This window comes from Pongo pygmaeus, chromosome 19, assembly GCF_028885625.2.
Source record: "Pongo pygmaeus isolate AG05252 chromosome 19, NHGRI_mPonPyg2-v2.0_pri, whole genome shotgun sequence".
NCBI lineage: Eukaryota > Metazoa > Chordata > Mammalia > Primates > Hominidae > Pongo > Pongo pygmaeus.
In genome coordinates, this window is record NC_072392.2 from 56136017 (window position 1) to 56162400 (window position 26384).

At 41.6% G+C, this 26384-nt stretch overlaps 1 protein-coding gene and 1 pseudogene across 1 annotated transcript in view; one reads left to right on the plus strand and one right to left on the minus strand.

Annotated features, from left to right (window-relative positions):
• LOC129016998 (polycomb protein SUZ12-like) overlaps positions 1–3681 on the minus strand; it is a 52171-nt pseudogene extending 48490 nt beyond the window's left edge.
• A 108-nt stretch (positions 3682–3789) lies between these two features.
• The window catches only part of LOC129016996 (ribosomal protein S6 kinase beta-1-like), a 48850-nt gene continuing 26255 nt past the window's right edge, over positions 3790–26384 (plus strand). Inside the window, exons 1-9 of the mRNA XM_063657047.1 lie at positions 3790–3921; positions 4067–4113; positions 7064–7121; positions 8569–8669; positions 11156–11246; positions 11420–11531; positions 12156–12263; positions 13386–13463; positions 18315–18422. Coding sequence (XP_063513117.1) covers positions 7078–7121; positions 8569–8669; positions 11156–11246; positions 11420–11531; positions 12156–12263; positions 13386–13463; positions 18315–18422 — 642 coding nt within the window. The 5' untranslated portion in view covers positions 3790–3921; positions 4067–4113; positions 7064–7077. The remainder of the gene's footprint in view (positions 3922–4066; positions 4114–7063; positions 7122–8568; positions 8670–11155; positions 11247–11419; positions 11532–12155; positions 12264–13385; positions 13464–18314; positions 18423–26384) is intronic.

Here is a 26384-nt window from a genome sequence, read left to right on the forward strand (position 1 = left end):
GAAAAAAAAAAAAAGCTAATAACAACCTGAGACTTACAAAGATTATACTATTGAAAACCACTCTGCAACCAATTCAACCAGTCACTCTCTCACTTCAGTTTTCATATTAAATCTTTAGTTAGAAACAGTACTTATTTTTGTTCGTTTTTTTTAATTTTGAGAAATAGTACTTTAAAATAAAACTAACATGGTTTGATCAGCTTGAAATAAGATTCATAAAATGTACCTTTTGATGTTTGTTCTGGAGTTTCGATGAGACATGTAAGTAAGAGTTCTGTGCAAAAATATTGGCTACAAAAAGAGTTTTAAAAATGTTAAAACTGAATACAGATGCAGTTATAAGAGAGAAATAATACTGATGAATTTTGTTGACTACTTACTGCTACGAGATTCCGAGTTCAAAAAAATCTATAGATCTGTGTTGGCTCTAGGTAATAGGAAACAAAATCCAAACATGATCTAAACTTACTTGTCAGAAAAATATCAACCGAGACCATGTTATAATCAATATAAACTTATCATCTGCTATGGAAATCATGCACTAAATATTTATATTGCACTAAATATTTACATCAAGAAAGTATGTACAGTAAGATCAAAAGGTATTCAATCGATGGCATACATTCACAAAGTTCATCATCTACACTTTTTATACTGAAGGTTCTCTACAATATTTTTCTTAAGCCTTTCTAAGATAGTTATTGTTACCGAGCAGAGCTCAAGAGAAGTAGTTGTACTCATTTAACTTAGCTAATTTAAACTATTTATAACCGATTTTATTCCAAAAAGCAGCTGTAATAGGTAGCTGGAGTCAACAAAAGAACTATTGATTGATGCCAAACAAGATGAAAATTTCACTTTTTAAATGGTCACTTAAAAAATTTGTAGTCAGCCGGCCAGGCGCGGTGGCTCACGCCTGTATTCCCAGCACTTTGGGAGGCCGAGGTGGGCAGATCACCTGAGGTCGGGAGTTCCAGACCAGCCTGACCAACATGGAGAAACCCTGTCTCCACTAACAATACAAAAATAGCCAGGCATAGTGGCGCATGCCTGTAATCCCAGCTATTTGGGAGGCTGAGGCAGGAGAATCACTGGAACCTGGGAGGCGGAGGTTGCTGTGAGCCGAGATCGCGTCACTGCACTCCAGCCTGGGCAACAAAGAGCGAAACTCCGTCTCAAAAATAAATAAATAAATAAATAAAAATTGTAGTCAGCCAAAACAGAATCCTAATACATCCTGATACAGATATGATGACATCCTAATACAGATCCAGACATTCCTAATACAGGTATGATGAAAGTCAGTCAAGATTTTTTTTTTCTTTTTTTGAAAAGGGGTCTTGATATGTTGCCCAGGCTGGTCTCAAACTCGTGGGCTCAACAGATCCTCCTGCCTCAGCCTCCAGAGTAGCTAGGATTACAGGTGGGATCCACTGCACTCAAAAGTCAGTCAATATTGAAATAAACCTCGGACACAAACTGCAGCAAAAGTTCTCAATAAATATTCCTAATTATAATTTAAAGTTGTATCTATTTTGTTCAATATAAATATTACCTCAATACATTTTTTACACAACTGACAGATTCACAAAACAGTCTTTCTAACGCTTAAAATGAGTTGAATTACATTTCAAATTAGTTAAAATGTAATTTGTTATACAGGACTTAAGTCGATGAAAAATACATATACCATTATATCAGTTACATTAATGACCTATTAGTACCACTTTAGGTCATTATACAGCAGTATCAGAATAAACCAAATAAAAACAACTATGTGAATAATTACATTCAAGTATTTAAACTTTCCAGTAAACAACTTCAAGTTGTTTTATGACCAGATCTAGCTCAAATGACACTTGACTTCCCTGAGGTAGACTCATCACAACGCAAATAGTTAAAACTTTCTTGGAGGATGTGTCTTAACACTCAGAAAGAACTTTTAAAATTTCCACCTAAATCTTCAATTGGTTAGTTTTATTTTAAATTAACTAAAGGGAGATGAGATACTTTAGAAGGGGTACAAACAAGTATCATTTTTGTCACCACTGCCCTTCAGTTCTCCATCCTATTTCCAATTAAAGCCTCTCCAGATATTTCAAAGTATATTAAGAAATATAATACGTGAATAATGTGAATCTCTCTGAAGCAGGTTCAATATTCGTTTCGATAAAAACTGAAATTCCTTCTATTAAGTTCCAATTAGAATTTCATGAAGCACTAATAAGAGAGAATGAAGGAAGGGTATTAAACAACGTAATACGTCTTTCTAAGCACAGCTGATACCATGCCCTTAACATACGCCACAGTGAAATTATAAATAAGGACACTGGGCGGTAGAGCCAAGTTTATTCAAGTTTCTGTAAGATTATTTAGCTATTAAAGATCACCCAAATTATAACACACAAAAGCAAAAAAGGAAACCAATCAGGATATAACATTCCTTAAAGAACAATCAGGATTATTTATACTTACGATGTTTTTAATAAACTCTATTGTTTGTTTCCAGACACCTCGCTCTCCTTTCCAAATAAGTCAGTTTCCCCTTCCGGACAGACCTTAGAAACAGAAATTGACGCAAGAAAATGTTCTGTAAGCCGAGTAGAAAAAGCAGAATTCCGGGGTCGTCTCCAGAGAAGATGCTTGACCACTCTCTGGCTCAGTTTACATATCCACAAAATGGGTGGACAGATTTGAAGGGTTTTAAGCATCCAAAGGTGCCATATGAACCTGCAGCACCAAGTTAGCGCGAAGGCATTTCAGACTAAGGACAATTTCTTCGGTTCCACTGCACTCACCCCCTCACTGGCTTCATTTTGCCCCTCAAAAGCTACAACCGAAACCCCTGTATTTCTAGAGTCCGAAAGGCATGAAAGAAAACAAGAACCAGTCTCGGGATGTGACTGCGGCTCAGTTCAACTGCTACCTCCTCATCTAAAAGCCGCCTGCTCTGAACGTGGGGCCCCAGTCCCGAGCCTCTTGCGTCAATCTTGGGGGAGTCAAGAACCTACCCGGACCCTCTTTTCCAGCTCTCCCAAGGCCCTAGACTCCGGATCCCCTGGAGACGTAATCTCCGAAAGGGGGACATCCCCTCAATTCCTCCCTCCACTACCACACAAGTGGACTCCCGAGGAGGAAGGGGGCCCAGCAGAGTGTCCCATCCCCGGTGTTGGCAGAGTGGGTCTTCCTGCCCTCAAAGCCTCGCACACACTCACTCTCAAAGGCCTGGAGGAAAAGCTCGTGGTCAGCCTGGACGTGCTCCATTTTCGGCTTCTTCACCGGTAACGCCGCGGAGGAGGAGGAGGCCGAGTAACTGCCACCGCCTCCACAGCCCCCGCCGCCGGATTTGCCGCCCGAAGCCGTCGCCGCCGCCGCCGAACCCCCGAAGCCGCCTCCCCCGGACCCCGCGCTGGGCCCCGAGCCGCCCCCTCCACCACCGCCGTGCTTCTGAGGCGCCATCGCGGTTCCTGCCTCCTCCCCCCGCCAGCTACCCGCCGGGCGGCCCCGGAGAGTAAGCGCCTGCAATACCAACCGCTCGCCCCAGCAGGCTCCGGCGGACCGAGGGGGGAAGGAGGAGAGAGGGGAGGAGAGGGGAAGGGAAGGGAGGAGGAGAGAAGGAAAGGAAAGAGGGAAAAAAAGCGTCTCCTCAGAGCCCCGCTCCGCTTCGGAGGCCGCTCGCCCTACCCTGGCCTTGCTCCGCCCATTTCCCCCGTCCGGCGCTCTGAGTGGCCGGCGGGAGCGCGCGCCGCCGGGCCGCCCAGCCCGTTGGCCCGCGGATTCCCCCGTCAGTCACGCGGAGGCGCTTCTCGCGGAGGCGCGGCTTGGTTGGCCCGTGCGCGCTGCCGATCGCGGGCCCGGCCGCCTCTTTGAACTGAATTCGCGGAAAAATTAGGGGTCGGAGCGGCCTTCCTGCTGGCCCCGGTGCATTGTGGGGAGAGAAGGACCCGGCGAGCGGTTTAGGGAGTCTAGATCCTTAGTTTTTTGCCCCCAAACACCGTAAGAGTGGTCAGAGAGGTAAACTGGTTGAGAAGTACTTACATACACTCTTCTCTTCTTGATTTTGCAGTAACATGTAACATGGAACAGAAAGGTGCAGAATGGAGCAACTTTTTTGTGAGTACTGCCATTGGAAAAACTTTGTGTGTGTGTGTGTGTGAAGATGGAGTTTTACTCTTCTTGCCCAAGCTGGAGCACAGAGGCGTGATCTCAGCTCATCACAACCTCCGCCTCCCAGGTTCAAGCGATTCTCCTGCCTGGGCCTCCCATTTAGCTGTATTACAGGCATGCGCCACCACACCGGGCTATGTTTTTGTATTTTCAGTAGAGCTGGGCTTTCACCATGTTGGCCAGGCTGGTCTTGAACTCCTGACCTCAGGTGATCTGACCGCCTTGGCCTTCCCAAGTGCTGAGATTACAGGTGTGGGCCACCATGCCGTCCTAGAAAAACTTTATTTTGACATAATTTCATACTTAAAAAGTTTTAAGAGTAGTATAAAGAATTCCTATGCCAGGCTCAGTGGCTCATGTCTGTAATCCTAGCACTTTGGGAGGCCAAGGCAGGTGGATCATGAGGTCAGGAGTTTGAGACCAGTCTGGCCAACATAGTGAAACTCTGTCTCTACTAAAAATAGAAAAGTTAGCCGGGCATGGTGGTGTGCTCCTGTAATCCCAGCTACTCGGGAGGCTGAGGCAGGAGAATCGCTTGAACCTGGGAGGCGGAGGTTGTGGTGAGCAAAGATCGCACCACTACACTCCAACCTGGGCAACAGAGCGAGACTCAGTCACGAAAAAAAAAAAGAATTCCTATGTATCTCTCACCTGGATTCCCCAAATGTCACCATTTCACCACATTTATTTTGTTTTATCCTTCTATGTATATGTATATATGTGTATACATATATACACGCACGCATACATAATTTTTTGAACTGTTTAAGAGAGTGATACAGACATGATTTCCCTTTACCCCTAAAATTGCAGTGTATGTTTTCTTTCTTTTTTGTTTGTTTGAGATGGAGTATCACTCTGTCGCCCAGACTGGAGTGCAGTGGCGCAATCTTGGGCTCACTACAACCTCTGCCTGTCGAGTAGCTGGGATTGCACGCATCCACCACCACGCCCGGCTAATTTTTGTATTTTTAGTAGAGATAGGGTTTCACCACGTTGACCAGGCTGGTCTCGAACTCCTGACCTTAGGTGATCTGCCCGCCTCAGCCTCCCAAAGTGCTGGGATGACAGGTGTGAGCCACTGCACCCAGCCTATTCAGTGTATATTTTCCAAAATCAAGGACAGTGTCTTACATAACTATACTAAAATGATCAGAAATAGGAAGTTGACATTGATGCAATTATAACTCTCCTTAGTTTCCTTTAATCTGGAACATTTCCTCAGTCTTTCTTTGACTTTCACGATGTTGATATTTTTGATTAGCACAGGCCAGTGAGTTTGTAGAATGCTTTGGGTTTAGCTGATGTTTCCTTAGTATTAGATTCAGGTTATGCAATTTTGGCAGGACCACTGAAGTGACATTGTGTCCCCTTAATGCATCAGATTAAGAGGTACATGATATTTATATCTTTGTCGTATTACTTGTGATGTTAACTTCGGTCACATGTATAAGGTGGTGTCTGCCGATTTTTTCCCTGGTGACATTTTTGCCTTTGTAATTAATAAGTATCTTTTGAGGAGATACTTTGAGATTATTTAAATATCTTCCATCAGACTTTCATGTTCAGTTTTGTTGTTGTTGTTGTTGTTTGAGACGGAGTCTCACTCTGTCACCCAGGCTGGATTGCAGTGGTGGGATCTCAGCTCACTGCAACCTACACCTCCCAGGTTCAAGTGATTCTCCTGCCTCAGCCTCCCGGGTAGCTGGGATGACAGGCAGGCACCACCTTACCCAGCTAATGTTTTTAGTTTTGGTAGAGATGGGCTTTTGCCATGATGGCCAGGCTGGTCTTGAACCGCTGACCTCAGGTGATCTGCCTGCCTTGGCCTCCCAAAGTGCTGGGATTACAGGCGTGAGCCACTGCGCCCGGCCCACATTCAGTTTTGACATCCATTGATTCTTGCCTGCAACAATTAGTTGTGATGTTTGCCAAGTAATTTTTCTTACTCCATCATGCCTTCTTCATTTATTACTTGGCATTCTGCTGTAATAAGGAACTTTCTCTTCTTCCCCATTTAAAAAATTTATGTATTCATTTATTTATGTCATTGTGGACTTAGGGATTCTGATATCATTTGATGTGATGTAACCTTTCATTATCATTATTTATTTTGATACTCAAATTGTGCCATGTTTTTTACTAGGCCACTGCCAGGTTCATTCTGTTTATTTAAGGGTTCTGAAAATACAAAATATGAGCATTCACTAAAATTAGGGAGGGTGATTTAATTGTAGACTATCATTTTTCTACTTATGGGTAAAATGTTAAAGGGTCTTTAATCAAGATTTTTTATTTTAACCTCAAGTCTGGAATCTACAAATATTTCAAAGTTTGTAGATATAAAACCTGGAATTCCAAGCCGGTTCTAGTTTTTAAACACATGTGTGTTACAGAAGAATAAGAATGCTACTAAAAATAGAATCCTGAGGACTTAGTTTTAAAACCTATAATTTTTAGGATTTGTTTTTCATTTTTAAGGGGATGATGTCTTTTAATTATGGTTAGAAGGAAAGCACAAACTCTCTTATTAGAAGTGGGTTGGAAATAAACATTGTTTTATTTCTTTTTTTTCCTTTTTTTTTTTGAGATGGAGTCTCGCTCTGTCACCCAGGCTTAAGTGCAGTGGCACGATCTCGGCTCACTGCAAGCTCCATCTCCTGGGTTCCCGCAATTCTCCTGCCTCAGCCTCCCCAGTAGCTGGGACTACAGGCACCCGCCACCACGCCCGGCTAATTTTTTGTGTTTTTAGTAGAGATGGGGTTTCACCGTGGTCTCGATCTCCTGACCTCGTGATCTGCCCGCCTCGGCCTCCCAAAGTGCTGGGATTACAGGCGTGAGCCACTGCGCCTGGCCATATTGTTTTATTTGTAATGTTTTTTTCTTTTTTTTACAGGAGGAGAACTATTTATGCAGTTAGAAAGAGAGGGAATATTTATGGAAGACACTGCCTGGTAAGTGAACTTTTTGTGGTTGCATAGATTCAGGTAATTACAAGCAAAGCCCCATTCCCACTATGGGCAGCCACATGATTCAGTAAATTGAGCTGGAGCCAGTCACTCACTCAGGACCTCAAGGGGGAGAAGCAGTTTTGGGACTGGGCAGCTATGGAGGTCACATCATTCCTTTGCCCTTAGGCTTGAGTGGAACGCTCTTCACACCAGTTGCTCCTAACAGAACCATTCTCATTGCTGCTTTCTTTCCTTGAATTGGTAAGCTGCCTGCCTTGGCTGTGGGTGAGTGTGGTTTTCCAGTGAACCTTTATGTGTGGAGCAATGGAAATTATCAGAAATCATCTCTTTTTTTTAGGCTTTCTATTTCTCAAGGTGCAGTCTTAGGGAGGTGATAAGCCGGGGCATATCATCTGTGGATTGATTATATAGTCAGGATGGGATTTACCCTCCTATTTCTAAACATGTCATCTGCTTCAAATTAAAAATATGCACATCCTTTTGTGAAGCAACAATATTGGGTCACAATAAATCAGTTTATCCTACACATTAATTTAATAGAAAACAACACTTAAATGTTTTTTTCTACCTTAATTACCAAAACTGCATTCCATTGTTTAATTTCAGGCCTTTTCTAACGCAGAAGCTGCATTGAAGAGCCTTAGGGATGAAGTGCCCTTTTTTGGAGGAGGCTCACTGAGCCGTGTTGGAGGCTGCGTTTGTGGTCGTGCTGGCTGTGAAACTGCCTCAGTCCTCTGGGACACACCCTCTCCATCCTGGAGTAATCTGCAGGATTGCAACATTGTTATGCAGCCAGTATTGCAGCGCCTTGTGCTTTTCGAATCCAGACAGGGTTGATTCAGCCCTTTATTCTTTTGAGGTAGATAAATTTGAGTGTCACACAGTTTATAGTTGTGGGCTGGCTGACAGGAGGGAGGGCAGATACTGTGGGCCTAAGCTGTCTATAAATATGTAGCTGTATTAAGTAAGGGATGAGTGGGCTTCTAAGGGTCAGGTTATAAGACACCTTTTGAAATCAAGACTTGATCTCTGAGAATAATTAAGTTCCTATTTCCTATGGGATTTTAAAGTTGAGGGTGGATGGGAGAAATTTGCTTTGAAATGATTGACTATTAGCTTAATTCCTACACAGACAGAACAAAACATGACCAATGGCCGTTTAGCATATTCCGGACATCTTTGCAATTTTAGCAGTATGTTCTAAGGGCAAAATAAAGCACTTCATAGTTTCACTAAAATGAGTGAAACATAAATGTCCCCATGCCTTTTGGCAGCATCCTATGCTATCTCTTTTTCCCATACATCCCCCTACCCCACTAATTTGGTCTTTGGTGCATGTCTGTTTCTTTCCAGGAATTTTGCTCCATACATAAACTGCTTTGGATAGATTACACTCTTTTTAATTTTATTAAATCACTTTTGTTTCCAGCTTTTACTTGGCAGAAATCTCCATGGCTTTGGGGCATTTACGTCAAAAGGGGATCATCTACAGAGACCTGAAGCCGGAGAATATCATGCTTAATCACCAAGGTGGAGACATACTGTAAACAATTCTATAGTAAATAATCATCTTAAAATCCTGCCACACAGGTCATGGCCATTTTCAAAGCCCCATACTCATCTCTCTATTTTGTATATTTCCTCCCTCAGAATTCATGGCATCATAGTACTTGGTGATGTTTTAAGTCTTTAGGTAATTACGCTTGGTGAGAGTAACAGAAGTTGAGGATAATAGTCGCTCAACTGCCTTTTTTAGTTTAATCCTTACTCTTTATAGTTTTTCATGTTTTTGGAATCCTTACATCAAATGTTGTGTAATGTTTTAGGCTGTAAAAGCCAGTGTAAACATTAATTTTGGCTTGTTACTTAAATTGAAAAGTGAATCTTAATTATACAAGTTGAGTTTTAATAATGAGAATATGTAAATATTGGCTGGGCACAGTGGCTCACACCTGTAATCCCAGCACTTTGGGAAGCTGAGGCAGGCGGATCACCTGAGGTCAGGAGTTCAAGATGCCTGGCCAACATGGTGAAACCCCATCTCTACAAAAATACAAAAAAAAAAAAAAAAGTAGCCGGGCATGATGGTGGGTGCCTGTAATCCCGGCTACTCAGGAGGCTGGGGTGGGAGAATCGCCTGAACCCAGGAGGCGAAAGTTGCAGTGAGCCAATATCACAACATTGCACTCCAGCCTGGGTGATGGAGGGAGACTCCATCTCAAAAAAAAAAAAAAAAAAGAAAGAAAGAAAGAAAAAGAAAATATGCAAATTTTAGAAGCTATGCTTCTTACAGTAGGTTTTATTAATGCTGGAAAAAGGATTGCAATTGAACCAAAGTATTTGATAAAACTTTGGGAATATGATGTTTAGTACGCATCAGGTTACTCTTTTTTTTTTGAGATGGGGGTCTCACTCTGTCACCCAGGCTGGAATACAGTGGCATGATTATAGCTCACTGCAACCTCCACCTCCCAGGCTCAAGTGATCCTCCCACCCCAGCCCCTCAAGTAGCTGGGGCCACTGTGGCACACCACCACGCCTGGCTAATTTTTGGTATTTTTTGTAGAAATGGGGTTTCATCATGTTGCCCAGCGTGGTCCCAAACTCCTGAGCTCAGTTGATCTGCCTGCCTTGGCTTCCCAAATTGCTGGGATGACAGGCATAACCCACCTCCCCCACTGCCAGAATCAGTTTATTCTTGCTGTTTGTTTGCAACAACAAACATAAACATCAGAGAGACTAATAATCTTTACAGCTATAGATATAGCATAGTGAGCCTTGACTGCAACTGCATGCTGCTACAGACAGCTCAACTTATGCTAATCTGGGCTGTGGGTAGACTTGGCAATTCACTCGTACCCCAAAGGAGCAACCAGCTGACCCAGGGTATCTAGAAAGTGGTAGCAGCTGCTAATCCTTAGATGTCTACAGAATAATCCATGAGGTAGTTAATTGTTTCAAACTCTTAGAAAATGATGTATGAACAACCGAGGCTCATATAAACATTCCAGATTGTACTCCTCCACCCACCTTTTTTTTTTAAGGAGAAATGATATACTTAACTGAATATATCAAGGGAATCAGTGTCTCTTCCTTCCTCTCATCAACACCTCCTCACTCCCCAAAACCTGGATTCTGATGTGAATTCTAAGTCACAGGATAGAATAGGGGAGCGATAGAATAGTTAACTTCTTTGATTTATAAGGTTGAGTGTATCAGATGGTTCTGTGAAAATAAAGGCCACACTTATTCTGTATCAGAGTGTAGTATATGTTTACATTTGAATCAATAGGTCATTGTGCCTTTTCTGTGAAATGAACCTCAAATACTAGAGTCCCTGAGACTGTTGAACCACTTGTTATGACAGTCCAGTAAAGAAAACTAAACTTGAACTGAAATGATCTTTGTATAAGGTGGTAAGTTTTTTACTTTCTGGGTCAGCAATGGTTGATTCATACTATCTAGCAATTTTATTTCTTTCCCCTAATTAGCAGCATTGGGTAGAATGAGCTACCTTGTTATAGTGACTTTCTGAGACCATTTTAAGAACTCTTCACAGTTCACTGTGATAAAAGCTATATATTTGAAGTACTATCTCACACCTTTGTTTAAAAGGTACAGAATATCTTTATTAGGGTCTGTGTACTTAAACTAGACTTCATAAAACAGTTTTATGAAAATCCTGTTTTCATAAAACAGGATTTTTCTTTTTCAGGATGGTAGAGGATTCTGTGTATACTTAAAGCTAGGGCCTTAAACAGGTTATTTCACTTTTTTCTCTATCTTTATTTTCTCTTTACTAGAGAGATTATATCATTGGCAAAAGGTGACTTTGCCCTAGCCTTAAACAGTTAGCATCCCATTTTATGGATGGTACCTTGTTCTTGACATCTGCAAGAAAAGTTTGAGGCAAAAAAAGTTAAATGGAAGGATAGACTAAGGTCTTATATGACATGTTCAAACACTGCACATACTTGGAATTCTGAGAATAATCATGCTGTAATCTTTCATTGTAGGTCATGTGAAACTAACAGACTTTGGACTACGCAAAGAATCTATTCATGATGGAACAGTCACACAGACGTTTTGTGGAACAATAAAATACATGTGAGCTGCATGTTAAACATAATCGGTTTGGGGGTAATAGCTAATTTTACCTGTTTTAAGGAATAGTATCTGTTTTCTGTAGCCTCATTGACTCTGTATATTGTTTTTAAAATTCTAATTCAGATGATATGCAAATGGGTGCATTTTTAAGCATATTATTTTCCTCATTGTAGGGCCCCTGAAATCTTGATGAGAAGTGGCCACAATCGTGCTGTGGATTGGTGGAGTTTGGGAGCATTCATGTATGACATGCTGACTGGAGCAGTAGGTGCACAGTTAAAAGCTGTGTGTATTATGGTCTGTGCTGAGTCACTGTAGCAAGAGACCTGTCCTGTGCTTTCTGAAAATGTTACCAATGGAGTTTTCAAAGCCCAAAGATTTGTTATTAGCAGTTTAACACTAATAATGCTGTATGATTATATGGGATCTCATACTTTCAGAAACATTTTCATTTAAATGATCTATGTCATAGCAGGCCTGTGAAATAGATGTTGAACAGATAATGCCCTTATTTTATAAATGGAGAAACTGAAGCATAAAATCACATGGCTTATTATCACACAGCAAGTTAACGGTGGAAACACAGGCTTCCTTCCAGGACACTGCTACTTCCTCTGTCCTGTTGCTTAAAAACTGCACGTCTGCCGGGCACTGTGGTGCATGCCTGTAGCCCAAGCTACTCAGGAGGCTGAGGTGGGAGGATCATTTGAGCTAAGGATTATTAATAGAATCTAGCCTTGACAACATAGCAAGACCCTGTCTCTAAAACAAAATAAAGGTCTTTAGCAGTTAGCCCATTTCACAGCATACATTTCTGATCTCCATGCATAACTAATTCAGGAAATAGATATTGTTATTTAAAATTTGTTTTGTATATACTAATATTTTTCACTTGTCTTCTACTCTTAGCCCCCATTTACTGGGGAGAATAGAAAGAAAACAATTGACAACATCCTCAAATGTAAACTCAATTTGCCTCCCTACCTCACACAAGAAGCCAGAGGTCTGCTTAAAAAGGTAAGGTCCTTAAATGGTCACTGACACTGTAAGATTCAATGACTAGGATTTAACTAGATAGAATTTAATGTATATTTTGAATAATATATATTGAACCAAAAAAGTCTTTAAATTTTGAAGGCAAAGTACAGATATGTTTAACGACTTTCTTTTCATATTCTTTTTTTTAATTCTTTTTTTTTTGTGATGGAGCCTCACTCTGTCACCCAGGCTAGAGTGCAGTGGTGCCATCTTGGCTCACTGCAACCTCAGTCCCCCAGGTCCAAGCGATTCTCCTGCCTCAGCCTCTCGAGTAGCTGGGATTACAGGCGTCCACCACCACGCCCAGCTAATTTTTGTATTTTTAATAGAGACAGGATTTTACCATGTTGGTCAGGCTGGTCTGGAACACCTGACCTCAGGTGATCCACCTGCCTTGGCCTCTCAAAGTGCTGGGATTACAGACCCTTAAACAATTTTTCAGCAGTAATTAGTAAACTATATATTTTTTTCTTTTCTTTTTTTCTGAGATGGAGTCTTACTCTATCGTCCAGGCTGGAGTGCAATGGCATGATCTTGGCTCACTGCAACCTCTGCCTCCCAGGTTCAAGTGATTCTCCTGCCTCAGTCTCCCTAGTAGCTGGGATTACAGGCATGCCCCATCATGCCTGGCTAATTTTTGTATTTTTAGTAGAGAAGGGGTTTCACCATGTTGGCCAGGCTGGTCTTGAACTCCCAACCTCAGGTGATCCACCTGCCTCAGCCTCCCAAAGTGCTGAGATTACAGGCATGAGCCACCGTGCCCAGCCAATAAACTATATTTTCTCAAGGCAAAGTAGACAAGCAAAGTCTAAAAAGGAAAAAAATCAGTTTGACTAAGGTTCTTTATCCTCTTTAAAGCTGCTGAAAAGAAATGCTGCTTCTCATCTGTGAGATGGTCCTGGGGACGCTGGAGAAATGCAAGTAGAGATTGGCATGTTTGGTGTTTTGTGGGGAAGATAATGCTAGTTTTATGTATTTCTGAGGGTTATATGTAGTTGCTTATAAGTTTAGCTTATTTTGTGACTTGTAACTTCAAAAAGGTGATTATCAATCCAGCAAAGTCTATTCCCCTCAAGTTTTCTTTCTGCTTTTTTTCCCTAGGCTCATCCATTCTTTAGACACATTAACTGGGAAAAACTTCTGGCTCAAAAGGTGGAGCCCCCTTTTAAACCTGTGTTGGTAAGTATACATGAAAGCGTATAATTGGGTGCATTGGCTCACGCCTGTAATCCCCAAACTTTAAAGGGCTGAGGTGGGAGGATGGTTTGAAGCCAGGAGTTCAAGACCAGCATAGGCAATGTAACAAGACTCCATCTCTACACAACATTTAAAAGTTAGCTGGGTGTGGTGGCTTGTGCCTGTAAGTCCCAGCTACTTTCCAGGCTGAGGCAGGAAGATCGCTTGAGATTGTTTTAGAATAAGAAAAATCTCGGCCGGGCGCAGTGGCTCAAGCCTGTAATCCCAGCACTTTGGGAGGCCGAGGCGGGCGGATCACGAGGTCAGGAGATCGAGACCATCCTGGCTAACACAGTGAAACCCCGTCTCTACTAAAAATACAAAAAATTAGCCGGGCGCGGTCCCAGCTGCTCCGGAGGCTGAGGCAGGAGAATGGCGTGAACCCGGGAGGCGGAGCTTGCAGTGAGCCGAGATTGTGCCACTGCACCCCAGCCTGGGCGACACAGCAAGACTCTGTCTCAAAAAAAAAAAAAAAAAAAAAGAAAGAAAAGAAAAATCTCAGAGCAGACAGAAACATTATTTTTATTAGCAGTTCAAAGATCTCTGGTTTATCCTCTTTTCAGCATCTTTGTTTTTATTTTTTATTTATTTTATTTTATATATATATATTTTTTTTTTTTTTCTGAGATGGAGTCTCGCTCTGTCGCCCAGGCTGGAGTGCAGTGGTGCGATCTCGGCTCACTGCAAGCTCTGCCTCCCGGGTTCATGCCATTCTCCTGCCTCAGCCTCCTGAGTAGCTGGGACTACAGGCGCCCGCCACCACGCCCGGCTAATTTTTTGTATTTTTAGTAGAGACGGGGTTTCACCGTGTTAGCCAGGATGGTCTCGATTTCCTGACCTCGTGATCTGTCCGCCTCGGCCTCCGAAAGTGCTGCGATTACAGGCGTGAGCCACCGCGCCCGGCCTGTTTATTTTATTTTGAGATGAGGTCTCACTCTGTCACTCAGGAAGGAGTGCAGTAGCACGATCACAGTTCAATGCAGCCTTGACCTCCCCAGGCTCAGGTGATTCTCCCACCTCAGCTTCCCGAATATCTGCGACTACGGACATGTGTCACCATGCCTGGCTAATTTTTTTGTATTTTTTGTAGAAACAGGGTTTCGCCATGTCGCCCAGGCTGGTCTCGAACTCCTGGGCTCAAGTGATCCACTCACCTCAGCCTCTCAAAGTGCTGGGATTACAGGTGTGAGCTTCTGCACCCAGCCAAGCATCTTTTATTTTTGTACTATCTTTTAAAGAACTAAAACCAGTGGTAATTGACTGTATTAGATATTCTTAAGTCAGTTACCTAAGACAATTAAATATTTCAGGTAGTTGGGACTTTTCTTTTTTTGGTTTGTTTTATTTTGCTTAATTTAACCATTTTAAGTATGATTCTCTGGGAATTTTTTCTTCAAAATATAGAATATGTGTGCATTCGTTTGCTAGGCTTGCTGCAACAAAGTACCACAAACCGTGGGGCTTAGACAACAGAAATTTATTATCTCATAGATCTGGAGACTAGAAACTCTAGATCACGTTGTTAGAGTTGGTTTCTTCGACAACTGTGAGAAACTCTATGTTCCATGCCTCTCCCCTGGCATCTAGTGGTTTGCTGGTAATCTTTGTCATTCTTTGGCTTGTAGGTGCATCACTCGGATCTCTGCCTTCATGTTCACATGGTGTTCTACCTGTGTGCATATCTGTGGCCAAATTTCCCCTTTTTATAAGGATACCAGGCATATTGGATTAGGGTTCCTCTCTACTCCAGTAGGACCTCATCTTCACTAATTACATCTGCAATAACCCTTTCCAAATAAGGTCACATTCTGAGGAACTAGAGGTTAGAGTTTCAACACACGAAATTTTTTGGGGGGTGGGTAAGGCACACAATTCAACCCATAACAATATGTTTATGAGTAAATGAGTTAGTGTGTTATTGTCTTTCTGCCACTTCAGAATCTGAGAAAACACAGTTTCTTTTTCCATTCTTCGGGCTGTAGGTGGAGAAGGAGGAGGATGATGATGGTGATTATTTTTTGGTCATGGAGCATAATGTGACCCACTTTTAAAAACAACAAACAATTGTAAGGAGGATAACTGTCATACACCTACTGCCCAGCTTAAAAATAATTAGATCATCTTGTTTAAACATAACTGTCATCCTATCATCACACCTAAGAAGTTGACAGTTTCCCCAGTTTTTTTTTCTCTTTTTTTCTTGAGATAGGGTCTTTCTCTGTTGCCCAGACTGGAGTGCAGTGGCATGATAGTGGCTCATGGCAGCCTCAACTTCCGAGGCTCAAGGGATCCTCCCATATAGCTGGGACCACAGGGGTGCATCGCCACATCCAATTTTTTGAATTTTTCTAGAGATGAGGTCTCCCTGTGTTGCCCCACCTAATTTTTTTTGTTGTTGTTGTTCCATTCTTTTTTTTTTTTTTTCTCCTGTTTGTAAGGGTTTGATCAAGGTCTGTATGTAGTTTGGTTACTATGTCTCTTAGGTCTCTTTTCATTTATAGATTCCCCTCTTGATTTATTGAAGAAACGGGGTCATTTGTCCTGTAGAATTCTCAAATTTTGATTTTGCTGGATATTATCCCCAGAGTATCATTGACCATGTTCATCTGTTCCCCAAATTTGCAAAAACTGGTAGTTAAATTTAGGTGGTTGATCTGATTCAGATTAAACTCTCAATATTGCATATGCTTTGATCAGGAGGCATAATGTGTACTTGTGTGTGGGTATGTGTGTTTTTTTAGTGATGTTCATGGTCACTGCCTGTGTCAGCATTTCACTACCAGGGTAATTTGGCAATGTCTGGAGACATACTGATTGTCACAGCTTGGGGGAGGGAATGCTATAGGTACCTTCAGGGGTAAGAGTCAGCACAGCACAGCCCCCTACAGCAAAGTGTTAATAGGCCTAACATGTCAGTAGCCCTGAGGTTGAGAAACTCTGGCCTACTTTTATAATTTCATCAGGTGTTTGTGAAATGGTCTATTCTGTTATTTCTTCTTTCTTTGTTAGCTAGAATTCTTTCATAAAGAGAAACTCTTTGATCAGTTAGTTACCCAAGGTACAGTTCATACAGGAAAGGCAGGATGTATGTTTGATTCTTTCCTAGTTTTCAAAATAGTGAATTAGTTCCCTAGCATCTTCCAAAATTGACCAATGAAATTTGTGTGTGTTTTTTTCTTTTTTAGTATATTATGAAGTTACACGTTTTAACATATTTGTGTTTCATTTCATTGCAGTTATTTTTATTTTATTTTTATTTATTCATTTATTGTTTTGAGGCAGGGTCTTACTCTGTCACCCAAGCTGTAGTGCAGTGGTATAATCTCTGCCCACTGTAGCCTTGACGTCCCGGCCTCCAGCAATCCTCCCACCTCACCCTCTTGAGTAGCTGGGACCACAGGTACACCACCATACCCAGCTAATTTTTGTGTTTCTGGTAGAGACGGGGTTTTGCCATGTTCACCAGGCTGGTCTTCAAATCCTGAGCACAAAAGCAATCCACCTGCCTCTGCCTCCCCAAAGTGTTGGGATGATAGGCGTGAGCCACCGCACCTGGCAGTTATTTTTATTGATGCTCATTTTTTCCCTTCGTTGAATGCTGGGTGCAGTGAATGCTGGGTGCATCTTCATGTTGGGTTCTGAGTCCTTTTGACATGAGCACATTGTCTGGTGTTGTACGAGAGCAAAATAAGGAAACTGGTGTTCTATGCTTACCTTGTACATTTTCCCCACACTTGGAATCAGCCATTCCTCCAGGGAGTGCAGGTTCACAGTCTGGGCTCCAAGAGAATTATAAGGTCAGTGTGGTCATCTTTTACTATTAAGTCAGATATTCTAAATTATTATTTACTTCCCACATTTGGCCCAAGAGTCTAACCAGATATTTTGGGAAAGAGAGAAGGAATTAAGTAAATAAATCTCATGGTTACAACTGAAGTGATAACTATACTTTCACAAGGAAATATAACATAACCCATGCGGAATAGAAAATTATTTTTGCTCCTTTAGATTTCTAAAGGAATGAAATAAGCTGTGGGAAGAAATTTTAACTGGAGCATCTTACCAGTATTATTCATGTTTTAACTCTGCTTCGTAGTTTTTCAGGTTTATTACAAACCTGCAGTAGCCAACTGAATTAATTATCTCCAAACAGGGATTTAGCCAGTGGACTAGGCACACTGAAGCTTTGTGAGAGGGGAAATTGATATTCACATATTTTCCAGCTTGTTTTGAGCTCGATATATTCTTTTTTTTTTTTTTAATTGAGACAGACTCTCGCACTGTCACCTGGGCTGGTGTGCAGTGGCATGATCTCTGCTTGCTGCAAGCTCTGCCTCCCAGGTTCAAGCAATTCCCCTGCCTCAGCCTCCCGAGTAGCTAGGGTTACAGGCACCCGCCACCACGCCCGGCTGATGTTTTGTATTTTTAGTAGAGAGGGGGTTTTGCTATATTGGCCAGGCTGGTCTCGAACTCCTGACCTCATGATCTGCCCGCCTCAGCCTCCCAAAGTGCTGGGATTGCAGGCATAAGCCACCATGCCTAGTCGATATATTCACAGTTTTAATAGGAATAACAGTGTACTAAAATCTATTTTAGTGCATGTTTAAGATTTGAAGATGTAATTTGACTCAGTATTTTCCACTTGCATTTTTTTCTCATTCTGTGCCTGCTAAGACTATTCTAATACTTTATTATAGTTAAACCCTGCGAAAAGAGCTCCCAGAGCTTACAGTGCATTTGATTGATGTCATATAGACTATTCATTATTTTCTAAATTATTTTGTTTGTATAAAGCAATCTGAAGAGGATGTAAGTCAGTTTGATTCCAAGTTTGCACGTCAGACACCTGTCAACAGCCCAGATGATGCAGCTCTCAGTGAAAGTGCCAATCAGGTCTTCCTGGTAAGTGAAAGAATTTCCATGTAGTCACGGGAAATTTTAAGTATGAGGATGGACTCTTCGATAAGTAAATTCAGTTTGCTTGCTTTGCAGCTCATGTAGGTCACCTGGCCCACTTTTTTTTTTTAAATAAGCCATGCTCTTATAACTTATTGATACCTACAAAATTGATTTTCATAATCCAACATTTTATTTTAGCAATTAGAGTGGGAATGTACAATTCTTTGAAGAGTATGATTCCCTTTTTTGGTTGGGCCACAGACTTAAAATGATGTTTGGCTTAGCATCTCAACCAAAAATTAAGTTATAGCAGTGGGAGAGAAAAACCTCACTAACTACATGTATTTTATTCCTGAAAGAGCTATTGATTTTTTTGTACCTTTTTTTTTTTTTTCTTTTGAGACAGGATCTCACCTTGTAGCCCAGGCTGGGTGTAGGGTGTAGTGGTGTGATCACAGTTCACTACAGCCTTGACCTACCAGGCTGAAGTGATCCACCCATTTCAGCCTCGTGAGTACCTGGACTACAGGTGTGTGCCACATCCAGCTATTTTTTTATTTTTTTGCAGAGACAGAGTCTCACTATTTTACTCCTGGACTCAAGCTATCTTCCCACCTCGGCTTCCCAAAGTGCCAAAATTATAGGCATGAGCCATCATTCCTGGCCCTATTTTTGGTACTCTTAACATAAGTAGGGGATTTTTTTTTTCTTTTTGAGACTGAGTCTTAGTCTGTCGTCAGGCTGGAGTGCAGTGGTGCCATCTCAGCTCACTGCAATCTCTGCCTCCTGGGTTCAAGTGATTGTCCTGCCTCAGCCCCCTGAGTAGCTGGGACTACAGGCGCCTGCCATCACGCGCAGTTAATTTTTGTATTTTTAGTAGAGACAGGGCTTCACCATGTTGGCCAGGATGGTCTCAATTTCTTGACCTTATGATCCACCTGCCTTGGCCTCCCAAAGTGCTGGGATTATAGGCATGAGCCACCATGCCTGGCCAAGTAGGGGATTTTTTAAAACTAATTGTGAATATTTGACACCAAATTATATTGGTTCATATGTAATAGTGAATTCTCATTGTAGAAATATCTGCATAGATTTATAGCTTGTCTCCTCAGAAAAGTAAAGGTTTTAGATATTGGCCAACAGAAATGATGGATTTATATCAGATGACCATCAATGCATACATACTATTTTGCTTAAATATCATATATGTTTGTTTATTTTATTACTGTACTTATATGTCACATGAACCATTATCTCATTTTGTATCCTTTTTTTTCTTTTGTCATTCCTTTTTGGACTACCTCTAGGGAGAATAGAATATGGGGACAACAATTGTTTGGGAGTGTTTTTTTCCCTCTTTTTGAGTTCACTGGATTTGTCACTAACTTAATTCTATGCTTTTCTTCCCCACACTGCTCACTACGTAACACAAGTAGTGTTGTATCTTATGGGATGGGAAATAAGCTCTAAAGTTAGCGTGGGGTTTGGACATGGTGGCTCACACCTATAACCTTGAGGTCAGGAGTTCGAGACCAGCCTGGCCCACATGGTGAAACCCCATCTCTACCAAAAATACAAAAATTAGCCGGGTGTGGTGGCATGTGCCTGTGGTACCAACTACTTGGGAGGCTGAGGCAGGAGAATGACTTGAACCCGAGAGGCAGAGGTTGCAGGAGCCAAGATCGTGCCACTGCACTCCAGCCTGGGTGACAGAGTGAGACTCTGTATCAAAAAAAAAATTAATTAAAAAAAATAAAGTTGGCATGGAATGCAAAAGTTGTGTGTAGTACAGTATGGTTTCAAGTAAACAACACTGAATAGTAATAATCCTATAAATTAGTAATATAGAGCACATAGGCAAAATATAATCTTACAGTATTAATTACATAAGAGATAAAAGATGAGTGAGTGCATGCATGTTTTTAAATTCAAGTTTGATATGTGCATGATCAAGGTTACGGCATCTCTGTTAGTAAAATCTTAGGTTCAGTTAGGGAAGTGAGCATGAATCACTTTAATTTTGGCTTTTTTTCTCTCTCATGTACTACTGACGTGGAATTTATACCTTTGATTTAACATAGAGACCTTTTTGTCAATTGAACATTGCAGAATTTCAACTTATGTGACAGTTTTTCCCCCACAAAATAGAAGCATTTTATTTAGCTACCAAGAAATCCAAAGTTGTGGTGGTAAACGTGAGATATTGAAGCTTTCATTGCCAGTTAAAGTATTGTTGAGCTTTTCACAATTACTTAAATTGGCTATAACTGATGAACAGAGCAACTCATTTGTTAGGTTGTAGCCAGAATTCTGTACATAAAGTGGGTCTCTTTAAACATTAGTTAAAAAAGTAGGCCGGGCACAGTGGCTCATGCCTGTAATCCCAGCACTTTGAGAGGCTGAAGTGGGTGGATCACAAGGTCAGGAGTTCTGGAACAGCCTGGCCAATATGGTGAAACCCCATCTCTACTAAAAATACAAATATTAGCCAAGTGTGGTGGCACACACCTGTAATTCCATCTACTCGGGAGGCTGAGGCAGGAGAATCACCTGAAACTGGGAGGTGGCAGTTGCAGTGAGCCAAGATCATGCCAATGCACTCCAGCCTGAGCAACAGAGTGAGACACTGTCTCAAAAAAAAAAAAAAATCCACATACATAAGAAGAGAATATGCATTAAAAAAATCAGCAGAGCCTCACATTCAAGGATTTTCTACACAAGAAACCATTCCTAAAATATGTGCTTGGAATTACTAAGGTTTCTCTTGCAAACATTTTATTCTTTAGGGGTGTGGTTATATATGTCATGTTATTAGATCTTTACAGCAACTCTCCTGGGTAAAGCAGTTATTACTAGGTCATTTTATAGAAGGAAAAACAATCAGTACTTTTTTTTTGCTTTACTTCAGTAGCTATTGCCTCCTTCAATTTGACATTTCAATCCTGGCATATAGTGGGGGGCTCAACAAATATTTGTTGGAGGAATGCCATTTAAAATACAACGATTGGATAGGAGAATATTTGAGGGCATTAGCATTTTTTAAAAGCCAAAAAAAATTACAATTGGACTTATGAGATTTTGATTTTTTTGTATATTTTCTTTTAAAAAATAAGCTTCTCTAGGCTGGGCTTGGTGGCTCATGCCTGTAATCCCAGCAGTTTGGGAGGCTGAGGCAGGTGGATCACCTGAGGTCAGGAGTTTGAGACCAGCCTGGCCAACATGGTGAAAACCTGTCTCTACTAAAAATACAAAAATTAGCTGGCCGTTGTGGCACACACCTGTAATCCCAGCTACTAGGGAGGCTGAGGTAGGAAAATCGCTTGAACCCAGGAGGCGGATGTTGCAGTGAGCCGAGATCACACCACTGCACTCCAGCGTGGGTGACAGAGCAAGACTCTGTCTCAAAAATAAATAAATAAAGTATATAAATAAATAAATAAGCTTCTCTTTTGGCTTCTTCCAATGTAGTCTCTTTGAGTAGGAAGAAATTGTTACGATTTAAACTAGTAAATTCTTTTTTTTTTTTTTTTTGAGATGGAGTCTCGCTCTTATTGCCCAGGCTGGAGTTCAGTGGCGTGAACTTGGCTCACTGCAACCTCTGCTGCCTGGGTTCAAGTGATTCTCCTGCCTCAGCCTCCCAAGTAGCTGGGATTACAGGTGCCTGCCATCACACCTGGCTAATTTTTGTAGTTTTAGTACAGATGGGGTTTCACCATCTTGGCCAGGCTGGTCTTGAACTCCTGGTCTCAATCTGCTGACCTATATCCACCCGCCTTGGCTTCCCAAAGTGCTGGGATTACAGGTGTGAGCCATTACGCCCGGCTGACAGGTAAATTCTTATATCAAAAACCTGAGTTAGACTTGGTCCCTGGAGCTGTTTTCCATCCCTAAAAAGATGATGCCAAGCTATCATGTATAATAAATAACAACTCAATTGACCACATATTTTCCTTTAAGCCTAATGATGAAATAATATTATAATGAAATATTTAGAAGTTTTAAGGGAAAAAGTCCCTTAAGTCATTAAATTAAAATTTAAACCAAAACAATAACTTCACTGTTTTAGGATGAAATTGGCATATGAAAGGTTTGATAGTGAACGACAGTAAGATTAACCTACTACAGCATTTGCCTTTAGCTTTTACTGAGTAATACCTGAAGCTATCATAAATGTGCAAATGAAGACATTATTTATTGTATTACTGCTGAGATTAATATTGTCTTTTTCAGATTTCTAAAACATTACAACAAATGCACACATGAGGGCGCTCTCATCAGCCAGATATGGAGAGGGTAGGCATTTGTTGACTGTTAAGTCAAAACTAGTTCTATACTTTTACTGATGGAAAAATCAAGGTCCACCAAAGTGGTTATGATTCTACATGAGTTATTCTCTAGAGGAAATAAATTGGATATTAGAATTTTAAAAAGATTGAACAGAAATCCCTGTCAGTGAATTTATGCTGGAGAATTTTGACGCTTATCTCAGCAACTCCTTCTTGAAAATCTTTACCCATGCCATGATATAATTTATCTTCAATCTTAAATGAGCTTGATAATAGTGTTTATAAGATGTAGGAGAAACAGTTAATTAGAATATTTATTTTTATGAACTTTTGCTCTATAAAATTATAAAATGTTAATTGTGCTTCATTTATTTTTTATTTTTTAATTTTTTTTGAGATGGAGTCTCGCTGTGTCACCCAGGCTGCAGTGCAGTGGTGTGATCTCAGCTCACTGCAACCTCTGCCTCCCAGGTTCAAGTGATTCTCCTGCCTCAGCCTCCCAAGTAGCTGGGACTACAGGCACGTGCCACCACGCCTGGCTAATTTTGGTATTTTTAGTAGGGACGGGGTTTCGCCATGTTGGCCAGGGTGGTCTCGAACTCCTGACCTCAAGTGATCTGCCCGCCTTGGCCTCCCAAAGTGCTAGGATTACAGGTGTGAGCCACCAACACCTGGCCCATTTATACTTAAGGCTGATTCTCAACTGATTTGGGTAAAATCCTTAGTCTTTCCCCATCTCTGACATAATTCCTAGTTTGTCCTTTGGCTTTCCTATATATATAAAGCTACCAGGCTGCTTGCAGATTTTCCAGGGAAGAAGTCCCATAAACACTGACAAAGATTTTATTAGGGAGAAGCTATGATGGGAATATAGAATGTAGATTTTTTTAATTTAAAAATCAGTATGGGCCGGGCACGGTGGCTCACACCTGTAATCCCAGCACTTTGGGAGGCCGAGGCAGACGGATCACGAGGTCAGCAGATCGAGACCATCCTGGCTAACACGGTGAAACCCCGTCTCTACTAAAAATACAAAAAATTAGCTGGGTGCAGTGGCAGGCTTCTATAGTCCCAGCTACTCCAGAGGCTGAGGAAGGAGAATGGCATGAACCCGGGAGGTGGAGCTTGCAGTCAGCGGAGATGGCACCACTGCACTCCAGCCTGGGTGACAGAGTGAAGACTGTATCTCAAAAAAAAAAAAAAAAAATCTGTATGTAGAGCTGGGCACGGTGGTGTGTGCCTATTAGCCCAGCCACTGGGGAGGCTGAGGCAGGAGAAGCCCTTGAGCCCAAGAGTTCAAGACTAGCCTGGGCAACACAGTGAGACCCTCATCTCAAAAAATGTAAAATAAAATAAAATATTGCAATATTTATTATATAGGCAAATTTTTTTCAACTTAAGTACTACCCTCATCAAGGGAAGATTTGTTTGATTAGATCCCCACACAGGCTGGCCACTTCCTAATTTCTACTTTTTCTTTTCTTTTTGAGATGGAGTTTTGCTCTTGTTGCCCAGGCCGGAGTGCAATGGCGCGATCTTGGCTCACTGCAACCTCTGCCTCCTGGGTTCAAGCGATTCTCCTGCCTCAGCCTCCCGAGTAGCTGGGATTACGGGCACCTGCCACCACACCAGGCTAATGTTTGTATTTTTAGTAGAGATGGGGTTTCACCATGTTGGCCAGGTTGGTCTCAAACTCTTGAGTTCAAGCGATCTACCTGCCTCGGCCTCACAAAGTGTTGGAATTACAGGTGTGAGCCACCGCGCCAAGCCTCATTTCTACTTTTTCAAAGAAGTCCATTTTCTTTAAAAAATAAACTCTTTTGGCCATGCGGTGGCTCATTCCTGCAACCCTAGCACTTTGGGAAGCAGAGGCAGATGGATCGCTTGAACTCAGGAGTTCAAGACCAGCCTGGCCAACATGGTGAAACCCTGTCTCTACAAAAAATTAGCTGGATGCAGTGGCATGTGCCTGTAGTCCCAGTACTCGGGAGGCTGAGGCAAGAGAATCACTTGAGTCCAGGAGGCAGAAGTTGCAGTGAACTGAGATCATGCCATTGCACTCCAGCCTGGCTGATGGGAGTGAAACCCTGTCTCAGATAGATAAATAAATAAACTCTTATTTAAAAAAAAAAGCAAATCATGAAACAAAACAAAACCCAGGGCTCTGAATGAAAGATCTCTCCTTTAGGGGGCTAGGTGATGGAAAAGAAAATATATCATGAATTTCATGTTCTCAGGTTGTCTTCATTAATGACATATGTATATACATTTCCATTGAAGACATAGATATGCGTTTGATCACCTACATTTGTTTGTATTTTGAGTCATAAATTAAGGCATTTCCTGTTCAGAAAGCACCTGACAAACATGATAAAAAACATGGAGTTTTAAAATCACAAATGCAAATAACAAGCCGGGCACAGTGGCTCACGCCTGTAATCTTAGCTCTTTGGGAGACCAAGGTGGGTAGAGTGTTTGAGTTCAAGAGTTTGAGACCAGCCTGGGTACAATGGAGTAATCCTGTCTTTACAAAAAATAAAAAATTAGTGGGGCACGGTGGCATGTGCCTGTAGTCCCAGATACTCAGGAGGCTAAGGTGGGAGGAGTGCTTGAGCCCAGGACGTCGAGGCTTCTGTGAGCTGTGGTCGCACCACTGCACTCCAGCCTGGGTGACAGAGTGAGAACCTATCTCAAAAAAAAGGAGTGGAAATAACAGATGACCTTACAAACATCAAAAGTTATATCTTTATTTATAATATTTTGTCTATATTTAATGAAATATATTAGACAAGTAAAAAATGTAACAGTATGCATATGGCTTTAACTTGGCCCTGCCCAGTACTCTGCCCTCATCTCTTTTCCTTCCCACTGAGTCCTTCCACATTAGCCACACCACAGCAAACCTGACAAGCTTCTGCCTGAAATAGCACCATTGCACTTCTCTTCCCTCCGCCTGAAACATTCTTTTTTTTTTTTTTTTTTTTTTTTTAATGAGATGGTGTCTCACTCTCTCGCCAGACTGGAGTGCAACGGCATGATCTCAGCTCACTGCAACCTCCACCTCCCTGGTTCAAGCAATTCTCCTGCCTCAGCCTCCCGAGTAGCTGTGATTACAGGTATGTGCCACCATGGCCAGCTAATTTTGTATTTTTAGTAGAGATGGGGTTTCTCCATGTTGGTCAGGCTAGTCTCAAACTCCCGACCGCAGGTGATCTGCCCGCCTTGGCCTCCCAAAGTGCTGGGATTACAGGCGTGAGCCCCTGAGCCTGGCCACCACAATCAGTTTTAGAATATTTTCATTTCTCTCAAAAAAGAAATCCCATACCTATGAGCAGTCACTCCCCATTTCCTCCATCCCTCAGTCCTAGGCAACCACTAATTTACTTTCTTTTAGGATAGGATTTGCCTATTTGGACATTTCATATAAATGGAACCACACAATTTGTGGTCTTTTGTGACTGGCTTCTCTCAAGTAACCTAATGTTTTCAAGGTTCATTCATGTTATAGCATGTGTCAGTACTTCTTTCCTTTTGTTTTTTTATGGCTCAATAATATTCCATTGTAGGAATATAACACATTTCATTTATCTGTTTTATCACTTTTTTTTTTTTTTTTTTGAAATGGAGTCTCAGTCTGTCATTCAGGCTGGAGTACGGTGGTGTGATCTTGGCTCACTGC